This window comes from Mesoplodon densirostris, chromosome 12 (assembly GCF_025265405.1).
Source record: "Mesoplodon densirostris isolate mMesDen1 chromosome 12, mMesDen1 primary haplotype, whole genome shotgun sequence".
NCBI lineage: Eukaryota > Metazoa > Chordata > Mammalia > Artiodactyla > Ziphiidae > Mesoplodon > Mesoplodon densirostris.
In genome coordinates, this window is record NC_082672.1 from 53,144,231 (window position 1) to 53,166,044 (window position 21,814).

Below are 21,814 nucleotides of genomic sequence, written 5' to 3' on the forward strand. Positions count from 1 at the left end.
AAGAACTATACCCAGCATTCAATAGATATCTGCTGAAAGAATGGATGAAATCCAGTTTGCCTTTATTAAAACCTTACTGATTTTACCTACCTGGACCACAAGTCTGATTGAACCAATCACCACAGGCTTAGCCGACTCCGCCTCGTCATCGCTTCTTTCCAAACTATCTTCTATACCCCAGGGACCAGACAGTTCCAATTCTCCCTCTTCTAAGGGGATGGAGTGTCCTTCAAAATTTGGTTTCTCATACAAAATCCAGCTAAGAATAAAACATAGCAAAACTATTAGCCAGTCTTGGTGAGAGAGATTTTGAATATGCAAATATTCTGGCCAATAGCCATATATATATATACCATATATTAGTGGCCAATTCTCTAGCAATTAAAACAGCATAAACTCTCCCTAAAACTAAAACTTCAGTGGGCATAATTAAGTTCTGATAACTGAAGAATTTTATCAGGATTTTAGAGAACTTTTGACTATCAGTATGAACATTATAGAGCTACTAAAGTTTCACAGAATTGCCAGTTGGTGGAGACTTAGTAATATGTCAGATAAATGGACATATTTTTTTCTTTTTATGTATGTAAAAAACACTTCTCTTGAGGGATTTTACCTTATATATTAAAACCATATCAATGGATATATTGATACAAAGGACTACTACATGCATGTTAATGGAAAGCATTTTTTCCAGTTTTATTGAGATCTAATTGACATATAACATTGTATTAGTTTAAGCTGTACAACATGATGATCTGATCTATGTATATATTACGAAATGATCACCATAATAAGTTTAGTTAACATCCACCACCTCACGGTTACAATTTTTTTTCTAGTGATGAGAACTTTTAAGATCTACTCTCTTAGCAACTTTCAGATATACTATGTAATACTTTAACTTTAGTGACCCAGAAAGCATTTTTAAAGTATTCTTCCCAACAACATCCAAACACTAAAGAAAAACCTCATGACAATATATGACAGTGCTGGTCTTAAGAGACAAGTCAACAAAAGTTGAAGAATCACTATTCATTAAAAACAAAATTATAACGTTCAGTTTTCAAATTTAAGAACAAAAGCTAATTGTATTTTTCTAATGAATATGTTGAATATACAGAAAAATATATTAAAATATCTAAAACCTAAGAGGAAAGATGCTGCATATTTAATCAAATGGAGACGTAAAGAAAAGCTTAATAATTTTGTAAACCATAAATGTCCTACACTCTTTATTTTAAACAAGTTTATAAATAGGTACTAAAGATAAGTATTTATGCCAGGTAAGTGATTTTTTTTAAAACCGCTTTACTTGATTCAATTTCCTGTGTATTTCCTCGAAGCAATTAAGCTGGTAATATAATTCTTTCACGGTTTCTTTACTTAATAAAAACTATCTGCTGTCAAAAAGTTAGAAAATAAAATTTAGATTCGTCCTTCACTGAACTGTCATTAACAAAGTTAGCAAAGATGTTTTTTTCTTATAGAATTTTAAAAATTCTATCTACATGACTATGACCTATCAACATGAGTAGTGCAATTCTTATCAACCTCATTGAAAATTCAAAAACCAAAAGTATATTATGGACTCTGGTGCTCATTAGTCCAAACCAACATTATGTGGGAAAAAGAAACTTATACTGCTGCACTTTTCTGATTTTTCTAACAACATGCATCATTCAGAAATAACATTATAAACCATATTTCTTAGACATGTATTTCTTTTAGTATTCACTATGACTAGAAGGGCATAATTTAAAATAAGTACTAATGACCAGAAGGGAAATGAAAAATGTGAAACACACACCCTCCAAGTCAGAAACACAAAGTGTCACTCTTACCATCCTCTCACAACTTTCATGAGTATCACGGGAGAGAGGCTCCAAGAGCTGCAATCCTCAATGTCACTGAACACTTCAATGCACTCCTCTGAGACGTCGGGTTCACCGTATATCACCACCTAAAGAAAGTGAGAGTGGTAGCACGTTTTACTGCACTTTAACAGATCAAAATGAAGTCTAGACTAGGAATAGAAAATAATCTTACCTTTCCAGGTCGGGGATTGATTTTATTCTGGACACTCCCTTTAAGTGTCTGTAATGAGATGAACAAAAACACAACAAATAATTAAACTTTAGGTAAAGTCCTCTTTTCTCCTCTCATGATCCTTTAAGACCGTATTTGCCTCATATTTGTCAATTTGGAAACGTGTCTACCTTGATCTATGCCAAAGTTGTCTTAAAACTCTCTTTGACGGGACTTCGCTGATGGCTCAGTGGTTAAGAATCTGCCTGCCAGTGCAGAGGACACAGGTTCGAGCCCTGGTCCAGGAAGATCCCACATGCCGCAGACCAACTAAGCCCGTGTGCCACAACTACTGAGCCTGCGCTCTAGAGCCCACGAGCCACAACTACTGAGCCCGAGTGCCACAACTACTGAAGCCTGCGCACCTAGAACCCGTACTCTGCAACAAGAGAAGCCACTGCAATGAGAAGCCCGGGAACCCCAACGAAGAACAGCCTGCGCAAAGCAACAAAGACCCAAAGCAGCCAAAAATAAAAATAAATAAATAAATAAAAATTAAAAAAAGAAAACAAAACTAACTCTCTTTGACTCTATTAAAATAAGGGCTTTCCCCCCCCACTCTAACCATAATTGACATTTCAATTTCTGCTCATTTAAATGCCTAGGATACTTCCACCTATCTGGAAAGTTCAGGGCACAAGAGTCAGACCCATGTTTTACATCAGTTCACAGAACAAGAACTCAGCTAAGATCTTGATTACAATTCAAACAATCTCAGTAAAATTTCAAATAAACAGAGAAATTCTAATGGATTAATCACATATCTAGAATGAGCTGAATCTATTTTATGTGTTCATATACATATCTTATCTGAATCTATAATTACTGTTTTTTCATCACATAACTAGTCTAAATAAAGTGTTTATGGTATATTTCACAATGTACATTGCACATGGTTACTTTAATCCCATATAAAAATATATTTTTATGTGGCTCCAAAACTAATCATTTTCAAGACCATCTGACCAGTAAAACTAGAAATGCCTAAGATAATAAAAATAGTAATTACACATGTAAAAATATTATAAAACATGGACTACTTTCACTGCTGAACAGGATGCCTATTCTAAGGACTGCCTTTGATCTGACCGCTCTTGCATCACACCAGGGTGGAATATGCCTGCAAGACCATAGGAAGGGCCTCAGTAGACCATTATTACAGATTAAAATGCCATATGCTTATTTATATATGCACATTTCAAGAAGACAAGCTAAAGAAAAAGCCTGATATTTAAATAAAATTCAGGTAAGACATTAAAGGGAGAATAGTTATATAGTCAACAAAGCCCAGGGCGTAAAGAAAAACAACAACAAAAATTTTTTTTAACCATAAAAAGGTCTAGAGAAAGTATAAAGTACTTTGTTTCTCCTTTTTACTTCATTTGATTGGGTTTTTCAAGGGACTCCATAGGGAAACTGTATATTCTGTTGTCAGACTCGTTGTCAAGTAAGAGAGGTAATCTCAGAATGATTAAAAAGAGAGAATAATGCTGTAATGAATGAGAAGTGGACCAGTGTCAATTTTGTGCTTCAGAGAAATACTCAAAAATCTTAGGATTTCTAAGTGCTATAGGCTGATTCAGTTTCATGTGTTTACAGCAGTGGTTCTCAAAGTGAAATCCAGGGGTCCCTAGAGGGTCCCCAATAATCCCACAGGGAGTCCATTAGGTCAAAACCATTTTCATAATAAGAAGAGGTTATTTGTTTTTTTCACTTCTTTCTCTCACAGGTGTAGTGTGGAATTTTCCAGAGGGTCCATGACATGTGATGACATCATTGCTCTGATGGCTACAGGAATGTACATTTGTATGTTCTAATTTTTCTCAGTATTAATTTCTAATATAATAGATGCCAATAGGCATAACCCATATCAACAAAAACTCTTTGGGGTCCTCAATAATTTTTACTTTATATCTACATCTGTGTGTGTGTGTGTGTGGCATCCTAAGAGTAAAAAATTTGAAAACCTTTGAGCAGAGGGATCTGAGCCTCTGCTGGAAATCCAACTATACATTCTGAAAGCGCTTCCAGAATTGTATTCCATGATAGGCTTGTAGCAAAAGCTAATACAACAAATTCAAACATGGGGCAGTGCCCTGTACAAATGAGGAAGGGGGCAAGATATTTTCTGCCTGGAAAAACTGTGTTGGATGTTGATCTACACTTGCCAGGTAGTCCGGTAACAGGACTACCCACAGGGTGGGCAACAGGAATACAGAGGCCCAGTCCTGTTTCTGGGCTTAGCAGAGCTGAGCTCTAAACCTTATCTGCCTCCCTCTTTCAACTTGAGTATCAAGCTTGGTAATGGAAAGCCACAAATTCACATCAAAAACTGAGTAAAGAAAACAACTTCTAGCAGTCAGATAAAAGAAGATGGAGAGGGGCTTCCCTGGTGGCGCAGTGGTAGAGAGTCTGCCTGCCGACGCAGGGGACGCGGGTTCGTGCCCCAGTCCGGGAAGATCCCACATGCCACGGAGCGGCTGGGCCCCTGAGCCATGGCCGCTGGGCCTGCGCGTCTGGAGCACAGCTCCGCAACGGGAGAGGCCACAACAGTAAGAGGCCCGTGTACCGCCAAAAAAAAAAAAAAAAAAAAAAAGAAGATGCAGAAACCTTAACTGTTTCTCAAAATGGTATTTTGCCATCCTTTCTACTCTGTTACAGGAAAGTGCCAATGTAGACCAAATTCTTTACTCCCCAACAGCTTTGCAGGAAAATAATATTTCCCTAATGAAAACTAGTTCCAGATAAAGAGAAAACACTTTATCAACCATGTGGGATAAACATTTATTGCTACTAAGGGGAAGAAAGAGTGAATCTCAAAGTACAAGAGAAACGGTTAGGAACAAGATTCCTCGGTGGAGGCTTTTCCAGATAAAGGAAGCTGCTTCATAAATGTTCAAAATTCTAGGTATAGTACTGAGCATTTTTACATGGAACTAGGGAAGAAAAAACACCTTGTCCATCTCTGAGCTCTCAAGGTACCTTATCTACACCTTTCACAATACAACACATAAATTCACAAGTGCCCTAAAATATTTGTAGCTTATTTTCCTTGCTGGACTACAAATGCCTTGAGAACAGAATCCGAGTACCTTTTCTCTTGGACTCTAAAATCCCTTGTACATAGTAGGTTTTCAAATATGTGATGAATGAATAAAAAACTATCAGACACAAACATAACCATTTTTAAACAAATAACATGAATTGTTCATCATCCCCTTCTCCTCTGACTTAAAAAAACCCCACATAAATAATACTATGTTGCTACTTACTGTTGCATCTGATAATGACATTCCAGAAAAAGAAATGCTTGGGTCAAACCGGGTGGATTTGAAAAGACAGGGGAAGTCTGTGTCACTGCTTCCACAGCTCCGCAAGTTCGATTTAAGAACACTTTCAATATGATCAGCCTCTTCCATATCACCACTGTTCTTCAGTTTTGAAAATTCAGAAAATGTAGTTTTTGGCATGGGTAGGTTGCTTCGTGAATCCAGATCTTTTCCGGTTTCCTCTTTTTGCAGGTACTTTTCCACGGAGCTCGGACTTTCCAATTCCGAATGAGACGTATCTGACGAGTTGAAATTGAAGACCTTTATGTTGCTGGGCGGCAGACTTGGCTGTTCTTTCTCTGAACCACAGGGTGGGGCACCCTCAGCCAGGGGCTGTAACACGGAAGGCCGAGAAAGAGAACTGTTGTGAGCGGTGTCGAAAGATGTGGTCATGGTATTGACTGATGTTACAGAGGGAGAAAAGATTTTGTCTTGTGGTAAAGAAGATAACATGCTTGAGAAAAGTGCACTTTTTTCTAGCCTCGATCTCTTGACTCCACCGTTTGTGACATCCCTGCTCTCCTTGTCATTTACTTCTGGAGCCGCCAGAGGCTTGCCTTTCCCATTAGTGTGAGTTTGCAAGGACTTGAAAAGGACACTCTGTTCTGTGGATGAACGTTTCGGTCTCAGTTTGGATTTGGTGTCAAGATTCTGCATCAAATGTAAAGCCGGTGACATTTCTGGCTGGCCTTCCTTCTTCTTACCCAAACCAAAGGTAAACACGTTGGGATCAAACACCTTTTCTAAATTGTCCTCATGAATAGGAGGCATGACGAAGTGAGGGGCAGGGGAGTTTGGCATCCTGGGCTTCTTTTTCTTCTGGGGCACACAAACTGCGCTGTCCATCTTTTTTATAATCTCAGTGAATTTTTCCATATCAGAAGAAGAATCTAATACACTATCATCACTACCAGCAGAAATGTTCAAAAGGCTGGCAGAACTGTCCTGGCCATTTTGATTGGGTCTTTGAGGGGTTTCTAAGTGATTTCTGTTGCCAGGGTAGTTGGTGGTGCTGGATTCAGTCTTCAGGGGCTTTCCGCTGCCCTGAATAGGCAGAGTTTTTTCTGATTCGGGCGGCATGACTTGTGCGCCAGATTTTGCTACATGTTCCTCTGTGCGATGAATGTGTTCGGGTGATGTGCTCTTATTGCCCTGTACTTCCTCTTTCTGGGGAGTACGACTTGCAACGGAAACCACTTCAAGTTCATTATTGTGACAGCTTGGCAACTGTGCTTCTCTAACTTCAGAGCTATCTGAGATGATCCGAGAGCGGACATCCTTGGTGTTCTCCACAGGGAGCACGAAGGACCTGACCTGGACAAGGACCTTGGATGGACACTCATTTCCCATAGCTGCCAGGCTGTGCTCTGGGGACAAAGGAGGGCTTCTTTCTCCCCCTCCTCCTCCTGCAAGTCTGGAGGAGGGCAACTTCTCATTATTCTGATGAGACACAGGCAGAGTACATCCATTATGGTTTTCTGACACCCTTAGATCAGTGCACGGAAAACTGCTTACAGGAGCTTGAGCACACATGTCTTTGGGATCATCCACAGGAATGGGGGCAGCCAGTGAAAGAGAAGGCCCATGAGATGACCCAGCTGGGTGCTGTGAGTCAGAAAATCCATCCTGTGGCTTTGGTATGGCTGTTGGAGGTGAATCTTTGGCCTCAAGAATGGCAGGACTGTCTTGTGCTGTATCAGTCATATTTTCACGTTCAAGTCTTTTGCTGTCAGCAGCCTTTGAGTCGTCCTCCCCTAAGAGCTCGTGGTCCTTAACAGGAGTCAGAGCAGTAACCACTGGTTCAGAAGGGCAGCCAGCATCTGTTTGCCCATCTACCTTATCACCTAGGTTAAGCTGAGAACCAGGAGTCTCCGCCTCAGGAACAGTAACTTTGGCTTCTGCAGAGGTTTTCTTCCCCAGCACACCATTCTGGTGATTATTTGGCATCACCTTCTTTTCAGGCTGCTCCATTTCCTTGGCTTTTTTGGCTAAATTCAGCTGTGCCCTCTCGACAAATGTTTTATTAGAGGCAGGAGTGTTCCTCGCACCTCGAATGTCAGCGTGTCTTGGGCTATTGTTTGCCCGCTTGTTTTCAAATAAGGAGATTTTGGTGGCAGTGTTTCCTTTGTGAACTGGCTGGCTAAATGGATTATGCCCATTTCCCAAACTGCCAAGATTCTTAGGGGTTTTAAGATTTAGTTCCACATGTTTGGGCTTGGCAGGGCTGCAAGAATAAAGCAGCATGATAAAGTTATTAACCTGGGTTTTAAAGTGAACATACCAATTTATTACAAAACTGTGAAAAGCCAATATCTTTCTAATAGGTAACATTTTTAATGAAACTATTTTTAAACAATTCTAAACATACTATCAATTACCTTTAATGGATGTTTTGCTTCCATATGAGGGATGAAAAATTATATAGCTAAGAAAGGCAAGAGGTGAGAGGGTAACAAGTTTTCTAATAAGTTTATCATGTACCTAGTAGATAAGTACAGTGCTTAGCACTAGAGTTGGGACTGAAGAACATTAGAACCAATTTAAATACTTCATGCACTCCCATACTTTAAATATGTGAATGATTTCCCCAAAAATCAATTGTGTATTTTTTTATAACTTTTTTTACATTATCTCAAAAGCGAGATTATAAAAAATATTTATCTATTATTTACCTCTTTGGATAGTTTATTCCCTTCATCCTTCCCCCATAAAATTTTTCTCTGACTATACAAGTGTGTTCACTATAGAACATTTAGAAAATATAAAGACAAAAAACCACTCATAATCCTACCACTCAAACACTATCCCTGTCAACATTCTAGTACACTTCCCATCTTTTCTGTATGCATAGGGAAATATTTTCAATAGAATTGAGATTGGTCTGTTCATAGAGTTTGGTATCTTGCCTTAAAAAAAAGAGATTTAACCTTATATTTAACATTTTTAACATTTTTCAAGTTAGTAAAAAATTTGAAAAGTCTTCATAATGTCTGCATAAAAATCCATCATATAGATGTACCACAATTTACTTATCAATTATTCAGTTGTTGGTTTTGCCACCATTCTGGAGGCAAAGAGAGTCTCCCTTCTTTCTCACCTTTCTTGGGTGTAATTGCCCGCTAATGGAAATTTTAAGTCTTTGAATGTACACAGTTTTCTTTCTGAGGAAAAAAATGTCCTCTGGCTCTGGTCCCAGCTCTTATACCAATTATCTGTGTGAACTTGGTCAAGCTACCTTAACTCTCTAAACTCTACCTTCTCTACCTGTAAAAAGAAACAAAAAACTAGTTAGTTTAGAACATGTGTGTGTACTGGTTCACACACATGCATGTTATCATTGAAGATATCCTGTGGTTCTCTTCAAGGGCTGCAACAGGGGACAGTAGAAACTGGGGGATGGAACTGTTGGCCAACCACCCTCCTTTCAACCAGAATCACTCCTACTTATGTTTTATGTATCACTTTTATATAAGCTTTCCAAGAAGAACAGACTCCAAAGCTAAAAACAAAAATGTCTAAATCATTAGTCTAGTGGTTTATAAAGTGTAAGAGATAACACCCACTAACATTCACTGATCGTCAAGCACTTTCTATGGCTTGCCTCATGTACAATTTTACACATTCTCTTTTAAGATGAGGAAGTTGGGGTCTAGAGAAGGTAAGTACTTTGCCTGAAGTCACACAGCTAGTAAGTGACAGAAGCCAGGTGTTCTGGTTTCAGATGCCATGCTCCCAACAACTCTACTATTCTGCTTCCCCAGATAGGATCAGACTAGATTTGCCTCAATGACCGCCTCTGGTTCTTTCCAGCTTTATGATCCAAGGCGTCAATAAATTATCAAGAGAGCTATAAGATAATCATACTTTAGAGGCCACCTTGATAATGAGAACACAAAGTAGGGAAGCATTAACATCTCACACTCTCTCCTGCATGGACTCACTGGCCTTCAAGAAGGCTGGGCCTGAGGAGCCTTTTGAAGGAACAGGCAGTAGGACCTTGGACGAAGACAGTTTATTCTTCTGGAGAAAATGATTAGACTGAGAAGACTTGAGATGTCCTTCCCAAATACAGCATTAAGAATTAGATGTTCATTTTTAAATTTTTTATTTAAATACTATATTTGATATATTCTCATGAATTTCTCCTCGGCATTGCTTTCCCCAATATCTCCTTAAGATATCTAAGCTCCCTCACGGTGGGCCCTTATCTGAAATTTAAAAGCAAAATTAACTTACAATCACTTCCTTAAAGATTAAATTCTAAAACCAGTGAGATGATTAGAAATAAGAGAACTTACAAATGCTATCAGTTAATGAGGGATGTTCACATAGCAGGGAATATACATTTAAAAAATTCTCACTAATCAGCTCAAGGAACAGTCAAACATCAAAGTAGATCTTATGATGTAAATGGAAAATGCTCCAGGTTAGCCAATAAGCTACCTTAAGGACAGGACACACACATCTATCTGCATGTTAAAGATTTACACCAAGATCAAAATACCTTTTACAACCAAACTTTCTGTGCTATTAACTTCTGCTACAGAGAGTCACTACAATTAACCTGGTTCAAACTGATTAAAAGGAAGACTCCTATAATTCACATTGTAATGCCTTCATTAAGATGTGAGAAGGAGGGCCTCCCTGGTGGCGCAGTGGTTAAGAGTCCGCCTGCCGATGCAGGGGATACGGGTTCGTGCCCCGGTCTGGGAGGATCCCATATGCCGCGGAGCGGCTGGGCCCGTGAGCCATGGCCGCTGGGCCTGCGCATCCGGAGCCTGTGCTCCGCAACGGGAGAGGCCACAACAGTGAGAGGCCCGCATACCGCAAAAAGAAAAAAAAAAAAAAAAGATGTGAGAAGGGAAAATATCCTGGAGTCTAAGGAGCCATGGCTATAATATGAGAAGAAAATTCTCCGTATTCTAAACATACCATTTTAAGAATCTCAACATTCAATACTCGGTAGAACTGAAGATGTAATTTCTCTAACAGCATCAAAAAACATGCTGCTTCACAGTGATTATTTTTCGGGGAATATAAAATGGTTTTAACTATAAAATTTTAGATTCAAGTTGTTTTTAGAAATAATCCGCATAACATCTCCAGTTGAAAACAATCAGGAAAAACTAAAGGGTCTGAAAAAAATCCATCAAACATAAATGGGTCAAAGGATGAGAAAGAATTATTAATTCTCCATTCCAATAGTTTGCCGATTCACCAAGTGCAAGGCCATGCGCAAAACAAAATTAAACTGAGCCTCTGGCAAAGGAAAATTTTAGATAGGAAATAATCACTCCTTAGAAAAAGACATTTGGTTTAGTTCTGTCACAGGAAACAGCACATGAAGAAGAGTTTCATTGCAAGATTGCTTGGTTTGTTTACCCTATCCCTTAACCGTGTAACATTTCTGGTTTTTCCACTGGTGTATCCTGACTGGAAGACAGAGGAAGCACCCTTAATCAGGTATACAGCATAGTTTCTCTAAGGCTCACACTTAGGAGGTCTGAATGTTCAGTCACACCGGCCTTCTACAAATAATGGGCATCATTCACTCAGGTTATTTCTCTGATGCTGCTGTTGCAGAATAAATTGCTGACTCTATCAAAGTTCTCCAGGTTGGCAGCTGGTGAGGTAGCTCAAGTTATTCATTAAGCAGGATTTCCTCCCCAGTGTTTACCAAGTGGACTGCCTACTCTTAAGCTTACTTATCCAAGAATTCAAATAGAATGAATCCATTCAGTTTAAGAATGATAACGCTGTGGACTTCCCTGGTGGAGCAGTGGTTGAGAATCCACCTGCCAATGCAGGGGACAGGGGTTCGAGACCTGGTCCGGGAGGATCCCATATGCCGTGGAGCAACTGGGCCCGTGAGCCACAACTGCTGAGCCCACGTGCACAGCTACTGAAGCCCGCATGCCTGGAGCCCGTGCTCTGCAACAGGTGAGGCCACTGCAGTGGGAGGCACCCGCGTGCCACAACTGGAGAGAGCCCACGCACGCAACAAAGACCCAATGCAGCCAGAAATAAAATAAATAAATTTATATATATAAAAAAAGAATGAGGGGCTTCCCTAGTGGCGCAGTGGTTGGGAGTCCGCCTGCCGATGCAGGGGACGCGGGTTCGTGCCCCGGTCCGGGAAGGTCCCACATGCCGCAGAGTGGCTGGGCCCGTGAGCCATGGCCGCTGAGGCTGCGTGTCTGGAGCCTGTGCTCCGCAACGGGAGAGGCCACAACACTGAGAGGCTCGCGTACCGCCAAAAAAAAAAAAAAAAAAGAATAATAACACTGAAAATCTCAGCTCTTTTAAGAAATGTGTGAATGTAGGAAAAAGATACTCACTTTTCACATGTGCTGAGAGACGGAGAAGGATGAGTGTGGGAAGGGGGAGGGTCTTAAGAGTTTTCTAGGGTGCCCTCCCTGTCCTGTCTACCTATACAGATCACACTCACCATCAAGGCACAATCCCATTTCCTCCAAAACACCAACAGTGATTTCTTCCTCCTGTGCACATCCCCAGCCTTGGGGATGGTAACATCCATTTGGCAGTTTAATCAGATTATCACCTCTTATAGTTATTTGATTTGTCAGCATCTTGGGTGCCAGAATGTGCCATAAACTTTTCAAAGGCAACATATACGGAATCACAGTTGTGGCTTTTCCCCCATAGTTCCTAGCACACTACCATGCACAGAAGGTACTCAATAAATATTTGAGAAATCAATAAACTTAACAGCAAGTGGTCACAGTCTGCTGTTGAGCTTGATCCTTCTAACGTGTTCTTTCATTTATCAAATAGTCTTCCAGTTAAAACACTGATCTTTCTTCATTTCAATAACTGAAAATTACTTTTCGACCTGGTGGCAAAAATATCACAAAACTACCTAACATTATAAAGGGGAACCAAGATACTCGTATTAGAGATTTTTTTGTAAAGCTTTAGGCCAATAATGCACCAAGTTCCATAAAAGGTTCTGTGAATTCTCTTAAACTCAGACACGTCAAAGCTACTGGGTATACTGTACATACTAGTGTTTGCCCCCTGTTTTCAAATTCATTTGTGTTTTAAGAATGACCCACCCAGGAATGCTGGTGCATATCCTGAATAAAAAATAGAATTAGTTCGTCAAGCCATACAGTCTTCTATTATTTATGTAAACACTGAACCTCCAGAGATATCTCACTTTCACATTCACTGAACTTAAAAGGCTTATATTAACAGGAATTAACATCCAACTAAGGTCGCGAATGGGTCATCTTCTTAAACCTTAACTGTGCTAACTAGCCCTTCACTATCTTAATTTCACCACCGAGGAGAAAACCCAATGCACACAGTTCTTCCACAAATGCAAAGAACCTGCGCCCCTCAGAGCGGCTGCCCAGCCCGTGTGCGGCCACCGCGGCTCGCCGGCCCAACCCCGCAGTTACTTACATGGTCACTGTAGTGGTCACTGTACACCTGCCCACACCGAAATGGTTCCTGGGCTTCAAGCCGTCGGCGTCAGAACCTCCGACCGATCTGCCCAGCTCTTTGCTTCGACTTCCCTCTCCCCGGCCGTCGAAGAGGTTGGGGAGTGGCCCCCTCTTGGGCTCGGGCTTGATCTCGGGCAGCAGCGAGCTGCTCTTGACCATAAGCTTGCGGTGGATGAGCCGGGCTGCCTCCTCCCTGCTCTCCTTGGCGGCCGGGCCGGGGTTGGACGCCCTCCTGGGAAGGCAGTCGTTGGCCGGAGCCCGCGGGCCGCCGGCGGGTGAGGTGGGCACGGCCTCCGGAACGCGGCTTCGACCCCTCCTCTTGGTGGGGGACGAGGCGGGCGGCGGCTGTTTGCTCCGCTCCGACTCCCCTAGCGGCTGCCCTTTGGGGTCGGGGCTGGGCTTGGACTCTAGGCCGGAAACAGAGGCAACGCCCCCGTCGGGGGCCGCCCGCGGAGATTTCACTTTCTTTTCAGCAGAGCCGTTCTCGGCGGCCGCGTTTGGCGCCACCTCGTTGGCTAAGACCGCGTCATTCCGGGGCGCGCAGTCAGGCAGCGGCGGGTCAGCACCGGGGGAGTCGGTGGATTTCTGCGACCTCCTCCGCCTCCCCGACCTTCGGGCGCTCGACCTCTTCTCCATATCTTCGCAATCGCCGCAATCTTCAGCCCCGGGCCTGATCACGACCGCCTCTTCCACCCGCGCCACCTCAGTCTTACTCAAGTGGATGTCCAGAGTCAACACTTTGGCGGGGTGGGCGCGCTCGCGGGGCCGACAGTCTCGCCCCGGGGGGTCGGCTTTGCTGTTTGCCGGCGCCGAACCCGCCTGTTTCTCTGCGCCCTCAGCGGGACGCTGGCCCGCAGGAGCCGATGCGTCCTCGGGGGGCTGGCTCGGCGCGCCTTGGTGCTCCGGAGAGCCTCCTTGGGCACACACGCGGGCGGCACAGTCGGCCGGCTGCTCCCCGGCGGGCGAGCCCGGCACGCCCCTCGCTTCCCGAGCTGGCTCCTGCTCGCGGCCAGCGCCGGGCGAAGCGTTCTCCTGCCCGGAGGAATTCTCTAGTGAGGAATGCAGCTGCTTGGCAGCGGTGGTGGCATCTGGGAAAGTCTCTCCCTCTGCCTCCAGAGGTTCTAATTGGGGTGAATCACTTTCATGGCCCTGCTGCACAGCCGCCTCCGCTGCACGGCTGCCCGAGCCAGGTGACCGCTCGGCGTCCGGGGGGGCCGCTTGGACGCAGCCTTCGGGTCGCTGGCCCTCCGGCTCCTGGCACTTCTCCCGGGGGGAGCCCTCCTCGCACGTGTCTGTCTGCTTTCGTTGGCTGCCCTGAAGTTGACTCTTCTCAGTCTCTGTTTCGGGGAGTTTGGAAGAGGTTACTTCTTTGGGAGAGATTGATTTGGCATTTGAGCTGGTGGGACTCTCTAACCCGTTTCTGGTGTTCCTTCTCCTTCCTGCCGTGAACAGAGTGCCGAGTTTTCCCAAAACTGGTTTCCTTTTGTTCTCTTCTGGTGGTTGTGCGCTGGACTGAAAAATAAAAGGGGATGGGAAAGAGAGAACCTGAGAATCCGTTTTTTTCCTTTAATAGTTAAGTATATTATGGAACTACAAGCCAAAATGATAATAGGCCAGAGTTTCTAACTGAAAACGAGATTTGTGTTTGGGAATTCATTCCAACAAAATAAACTCTTATTTTATCTTTTGAATTTTTCTCAAACACCATCTATGCTTGGCGCTACTGAAGAGTAACATTAACTATAGAAAGAAAATTATGAAAGAAAATTCGGAAGGTCCAAATAATCACTCAAGCAAAATAAACAACTCCCAGGTCTTTCTACGTTTTGCTTTTTACCTCCTTCCTCCGTAAAGATGCAATTGCAAAACAGCCATGCGTGACTACAGGACAGCAGTAAACATACTAAAGGCAGAATTTTTCCTGAAATGCCGCCTTTTCTTTTTGTAGGCGGAAAGGAGTACGAGGAAAAACAGTCTTCTCCAGAACTGAAGGAAACCACTGGGGTTCAACGTAACTGCAAACGAAAAACCTTGATAAAAAGAGAATTCGAGCCCCTGGGCGTGCCCTTGGCCAAGCCCGAGGTTCTCGGCGCGCCAGGCAGCGCTCGTCCAATGGGAGAAGCACGTGGGCTTCAAACGCCCGCTGGTCCTCATGGAACACAGCTGACCCCTGCCGAGCTCACCCGAGAGGGTCTTCTCTGCGGGGAGTTCCGGGGAGTGTCAATAGGGCGAGCACGTGCGGGAGGGAGGGCGAAGGGGCTGGGCGACCGCCTTCGCAGGTCCCCACCCCCCGACCCCACCCCGATCTGGCCGGGGCTGACGGAAGGGCGCGGGGCTCTCCCATGCCGACCTCGGCCGGGGGTCGGTCTCTCACCACCCCGCTGGGCTCCGGGTGCGCACCGGGGGTGGGGGACCCCAGGGGCCGACCCACCCATGGGAGGGGCCCTGGCCGCTGGCGACGAGCAGCCCGGGTGCCGGTAAGGGGAAAAGCCTGCGCCTGTTACAAAGCCTGGGGCAAAACGGCCGGCACCTGGCGCTCGCGCCAGGAAGCCAGGAGGGCGCTCAAAACAAATCAATTAAAGCAAATCGGCCAATGGGCGCCGCGGCGCGCCGGGAGCCGGTACGCGAGGTGCCCGGGTGGGCAGGAAGAGGAGGAGGCTCGCCTGCGGGAGGGAGGGAGCGCGAGCAGCGAGTCCAGCCAAGCTCCTAGCGGAGCCTATTCCCAGTAACGAGCCCACGGCAACCCAGACCACACGTGTGGCTACAATAACTTAAGAATTACCTCTTCCACCTAAAACCCAAGAGCTAGCTTGGTCCCCACCTTTCTCGGAAGGTGAAAACTCAGGGCAGTTTTTACAATATTGACTGCTTACAGAGGGGTTCCTGAATCACACTTTAAAGCGGCTCCATTTCATGTGAATTATATGCAGCCAGTGGACGTGGGAGATGGTGGGAAATAGGAAAGACTGTAAGATAAAGCCTGGAAGTGGCAGGGTCCCCAAGCATTTCCTGAGGCAGTCCTGGCACTGTCACATCATGTCATTCTGCAACAGCCACGTGCGGTGCTTGTCACTCCACAGCAGAAATAAGGAGAGCAAAGCTCAGAGCACAGAGGCTGCAGGTGTGTTAGGGGTGGGGGCAGTAAAGTCAGGATCCAAACCCAGGTCCTCAGCCTCCAGCCCGAGCACCCCCAACTCCCCACAGAGGACATGGCAGTGCAGTGGGCACCCCTGAGCCAGAGTCCGCCCAGAGGATTAGACCGCAGGCCACACTTCCCCCAGGATCGGCTCCTGAGGAAATGCTCCTGAATCAGATTTACTGACAAACTCCAGAGGTGATTCTTTGAGCTTGAGAAGCCCCTGGTGGGAGCTTTGGAACTAGACAGCTGCTGCATGAGGAGAGGGACAATGGAACGTTGCAGCCCCTGGGAGCTTTTGTGACTGAGTTGATACGCTTCTAAAATCGAATCCGATTTTGAGAATTATTCAGTGGTTATATAAATAACATAAGAAGAAGTCACTGTGTAATTTAAGAAAAAATACATTAAAATATTCCAGTCTCCTAAGGAATATATTTGGACTCTTTCACTATGAGTCAAAGGTATTACATGGTTTTTAAATGTAATAATTCCTTATGCACTAGACTGACTAAGTGATTTACATAGATTCTCATCAGAGGCAGCCCTGAAGATCGGTAGTGTTTTTATGCTCATTTGCCAAGGTGCCTTATCCCTGCTCAAGGTCCCACAGCCAGTAGTCTTTCTAACTCTGGAAATGGAGCTCTTTGTCTCTGCTGCCTCGACAGGCCTTCAAACATATCCTAAGGTAGCCAGGAATAGGTTTGAGTCTCATTGGCTCAATTCTAGACCATGTCCAAAGAAAACTAGTGTACATGTTATCCCATCCTGCCAATGATATTGCAATCCATTTTTCCCATGTGGTTGAAAGGTGTCTGATCAGCTGTCTTCTCTGCTCAGTACAGGGTTTTGTTTTGTTTTGTTTTTCATTTTTGGCTATAGCTGCTTTTTACAGAACCGGTTGTTCTTTGTAACTTGACCTCATCAACTACTTGACTCCTCCCCCCAGAGGGGCAGCCAGTTTGTCACCTGCCAAGCTGCTCTGTCTGTTGAACTTGCTAGAATTCCAGACTTTTGTTTAGATGTGAATGTTCACAGCAGCTTCATTCATCATAATCAAAAACTGGAAACAAATGTCCCATCAGCTGGTGAATGGATCCAATAGTGGTACACCCATACAACAGAATGCTACTCAGCAATAAAAAGGACCAAACTTCTAAAACATGTAATGACATGGATGAACCTCACAAGCATTATGCTAACTGGAAGAAGCCAGACTCAAAAGGTATTGCATGGTTCCATTTATATGACATTCTAGGCAATGCAAATCCAATCTATAATAGTAGAAAGTAAATCAAAGGTTGCCTGAGGGCAGGGTGGGCAAGGAGGTGTGACTGGAAACAGGCACAAAGGAACTTTGGGGGATAAAGGCAGTGTTCCACATCTTGACTGTGGTGATGGTTACACATGTGTACATATCTTTCAAAACTCATCAAACTGTACACTTAAAATGGGGACAATTTTTATATGTAAATTATCTTAATAAAGTTGATTTTAAAATAAAGCTTTTTCCCTGGGAAGTAAAGAGCAGAAACACAATCCATCTGGCTCAGGTGCCCATTTCATAGTTCTTAGTCAGTGGGGGCCTCAAGTTGTTTCAAAGGCTACTTTCTCATTTACAGGGGAATGCAGTCTTCCCCCGAGGGGTCAGGGCCCTGCATCTCCAGCATCAGATCTCTGTGTAGGATCTCTGAGAGTTCAGAGTTCAGAGTGCACCTTTCCTCCTGAGTAAAGTTCATAGTCACATCTTTGAGGAACACCCCTTCTTAAAACAGGACACGTTTCTTTTCAGCCAGGGGTTATTTCATTACAGTGTTCATGGAGGAAGGATGAATATAGTAGGTGGAAAACAAAATTGAGATGGCCTGGGAGTTGTCTAGAGAGTAGGCACCTCCTTAAGTAGGAGGAGCCTTTGCACCTAGAGTCCTAAACCTAGAATGGGAGGCCAAATACCCAGCACCTTCCCCCTCGACCTTGATGATCATCTGTTAGGAAGGGGAGTGTTCTGCACAGAGGCCATGGGGGCCCATCAGTCTTCTTCCTGCTCCCCCAGGCTACTCCTCAGGCTCTCCTCCTGGTGTGGTCAGGGTCCTGAGAGTTCTCAGGCTGGGTGTTCTCGGACTATAGCACAGCCATGCAAACCCGGGACCTCCTTTGTAGTTAGCTTTTTACCCTGTCCTTTCTGCCCACCTCGCTGTGCAGAAACCTGCACCTGGAATCCTCCTGTCACCCATGCCCCACTGAGATAAGCATAATCCACAATAGGACAATGTTAGAAATGGTCCATGGGTTGTGTGCTGGGATTCGTTTTAGTGTTCTTGTTGGCATACATTACATGTGGCTCATTAGGGGCCGTGTGCGAGTATCTATAACAAGACCACAGTCCAGCAGTGTGTAGAGGACAGGCAGTACTGGCTGCAGTGCTGTTCTCTTATTCTCAACCTTCTTGGTATGGCAGCACCTACTATCAGCAGCTGCCACTAAATAAAAGCTACCTTGTACTGTTATAAATAATTTCAGAGATCTCTTCTATCTGCTCACTGGTGGGGAACAAAAGGTCAGGAAATACAGGATAAATTATTAGTATACCAAAATGTTTGGATATACAGGCAAAATAGTTTATTGCTTTTTAAAGATTACCTTGAAGTCGTTGCTTTAAATTTAGAAGTGCTTCACCTAAATCATGTTTGGAGATTGAAGGAAAATACGTTGAGCATATTATTTGAAAATGTAACTAACAAACTGTTTAAAAATAAATCTTTCATATATTTCCCATCTTTTCCTTGCACAGTGGAATATAAGCCCCTTAAGAGCAAGAAAATTGACCTATCTGTATTCCCAACACCTAGCACAGGGACTTACAGTAGAGGTGGACATAAATTATTTGATGCTACTAAAAAATTAGTAACATCCCCACTCCCTTCCAAAGGGAGTCATCAGCACTCTTGCAGACAACTATAAACATGGTTAGCTCTAAACAAAACAAAAGCAGAATGGAAATCTTTTCTGCACAAGACTTAGTGTGGTTGCAAGCATCATACTCAATGGTGAAAAACTGAAAGCATTTCCACTAAGATCAGGAACAAGACAAGGATGTCCACTATCGCCACTCTTATTCAACATAGTTTTGGAGTCCTAGCCGCAGCAATCAGAGAAGAAAAAGAAACAAAAGGAACACAAATTGAAAAAGAAGAAGTAAAACGGTCATTGTTTGCTGATGAAATGATACTATACATAGAAAATCCTAAAGATGCCACCAGAAAACTACTAGAACTAATCAATGAATTTGGTAAGGTTGCAGGATACAAAATTAATGCTCAGAAATCTGGTGTTCCTATATACCAACAACAAAAAATCAGAAAGAGAAATTAAGGAAACACTCCCATTTACCATTGCAACAAAAAGAATAAAATACCTAGGAATAAACCTGCTTACGGAGGCGAAAGACATGTACTCAGAAAACTATAAAACACTGATGAAAGAAATCAAAGATGACATAAACAGATGGAGAAATATACCATGTTCTTGGATTGGAAGAATCAGTATTGTGAAAATGACTATACTACCCAAAACAATCTACAGATTCAATGCAACCCCTATCAAACTACCAATGGCATTCTTCACAGAATTAGAACAAAAAATTTTACAATTCGTAAGGAAACACAAAAGACCCCAAATAGCCAAAGCAATCTTGAGAAAGAAAAACAGAGCTGGAGGAATCAGGCTCCCCGACTTCAAATTATACCACAAAGCTACAGTAATCAAGGCAGTATGGTACTGGCACAAAAACAGAAATATAGATCAACAGTACAGGATAGAAAGCCCAGAGATAAACCCACACACATATGGGCACCTAATTTATGACAAAGGAGGCAAGAACATACAATGGAGAAAAGATAGCCTCTTCAATATGTGGTGCTGGGAAAACTGGACAGCTACATGTAAAAGAATGAAATTAGAACACTCCCTAACACCATACACAAAAATAAACTCAAAAATAAATAAATAAATAAATAAATAAATAAACTCCAAGTGGATTAAAAACTTAAATGTAAGACCAGACACTATTATACTCTTAGAGGAAAACATAGGAAAAACACACTTTGACATAAACCACATCAAGATCTTTCTTGACCCACCTCCTAGAGTAACAGAAAAACAAAAATAAACAAATGGGACTTAAACTTAAAAGCTTTTGCACAGCAAAGGAAACCATAAACAAGACAAAAAGACAACCCTCAGAATGGGAGAAAATATTTGCAAATGAAACAACAGACAAAGGATTAATCTCCAAAATATACAAACAGCTCAGGGAGCTCAATATCAAGAAAACGAACAATCCAGTTAAAATATGGGCAGAAGACCTAAATAGACATTTCACCAAGGAAGACATACAGATGGCCAAGAGGTGCATGAAAAGATGCTCAACATCACTAATTATTAGAGAAATGCAAATCAAAACTACAATGAGGTATCACCTCATGCTGGTCAGAATAGCCACTATCAAAAATCTAGAAACAATAAATGCTGGAAAGGGTGTGGTGAAAAGGGAACCCTCCTGCACTGCTGGTAGGAATGTAAATTGATACAACCACTATGGAAATCAGTATGGAGGTTCCTTAAGAAACTAAAAATAGAACTGCCATATGACCCAGCAATCCCACTACTGGGCATATACCCTGAGAAAACCATAATTCAAAAAGAGACATGTACCACAATGTTCATTGCAGCACTATTTACAATAGCCAGGACATGGAACCAATCTAAATGTCCACTGACAGATGAATGGATAAAGAAGATGTGGCACATATATACAATGGAATATTACTCAGCCATAAAAAGAAACGAAATTGAGTTATTTGTAGTGAGGTGGATGGACCTAGAGTCTGTCATACAGTGTGAAGTAAGTCAGAAAGAGAGCAACAAATATCGTATGCTAACACACATATATATGGAATCTAAAAAAAAAAAATTGGTACTGATGAACCTAGTTGCAGGGCAGGAATAAAGAGGTAGACATAGAGAATGGACTTGATGACATGGGGTGGGAGGGTGAAGCTGGGGTGAAGTGAGAGTAGCATGCACATATATACACTACAGAATGTAAAATAGTTGGCTGGTGGGAAACAGCAACATAGCCCAGGGAGATGGGCTCGGTGCCTTGCCATGACCTAGAGGGGTGGGAGGGAGGCTCAAGAGGGAGGAGATAAGGGGACATGTGTATGCATATGGCTGATTCACTTTGTTGTGCAACAGAAACACAGTATTGTGAAGCAATTATACTCCAATAAAGATCTATTAAAAAAAAAAAGACTTAGTGTGGTCAAGAATTTGCAGCTCTGTTCTGCCCACGTGAGGACTCTGAGCGGCGACGCAGCTGCTGGCACACAAACGTGGATTTCTTCAGGTTTACAGCTGCCTCCCAGCCTGAGTCTGACTTGAGAAAGCAGATCAAGATCTTTTACGTGGTGGCTTCCCTGGTGGTGCAGCAGTTGAGAGTCCGCCTGCCGATGCAGGGGAGACGGGTTCGTGCCCCGGTCCTGGAAGATCCCACATGCCGCGGAGCAGCTAGGCCCGTGAGCCATGGCCTCTGAGCCTGCGCGCCTGGAGCCTGCGCCCCGCAGTGGGAGGGGCCACAGCAGTGAGAGGCCCGCGTACCGCAAACAATACTAATAAATAAATTAATTAATTAAAAAAAATATTTTACATATATATTCACATGTGCCTCCTGCTAAAATGTGGTCAGTGATGTACAAAAGTAACTCTTTTTTTTGTTGTTGTGGTACGCGGGC

At 43.3% G+C, this 21,814-nt stretch overlaps 1 protein-coding gene across 1 annotated transcript in view; it reads right to left on the reverse strand.

Annotated features, from left to right (window-relative positions):
• Window positions 1-14,398, reverse strand: part of CRYBG1 (crystallin beta-gamma domain containing 1) — a 60,512-nt gene extending 46,114 nt beyond the window's left edge. The window contains exons 1-5 of the mRNA XM_060115438.1: window positions 12,846-14,398; window positions 5,361-7,641; window positions 2,050-2,097; window positions 1,845-1,963; window positions 91-259 (exon numbers count right to left, since the gene is read on the reverse strand). Of these exons, the coding sequence (XP_059971421.1) occupies window positions 91-259; window positions 1,845-1,963; window positions 2,050-2,097; window positions 5,361-7,641; window positions 12,846-13,522 (3,294 nt within the window). The 5' untranslated portion in view covers window positions 13,523-14,398. The remainder of the gene's footprint in view (window positions 1-90; window positions 260-1,844; window positions 1,964-2,049; window positions 2,098-5,360; window positions 7,642-12,845) is intronic.
• Window positions 14,399-21,814: the final 7,416 nt, after the last annotated feature.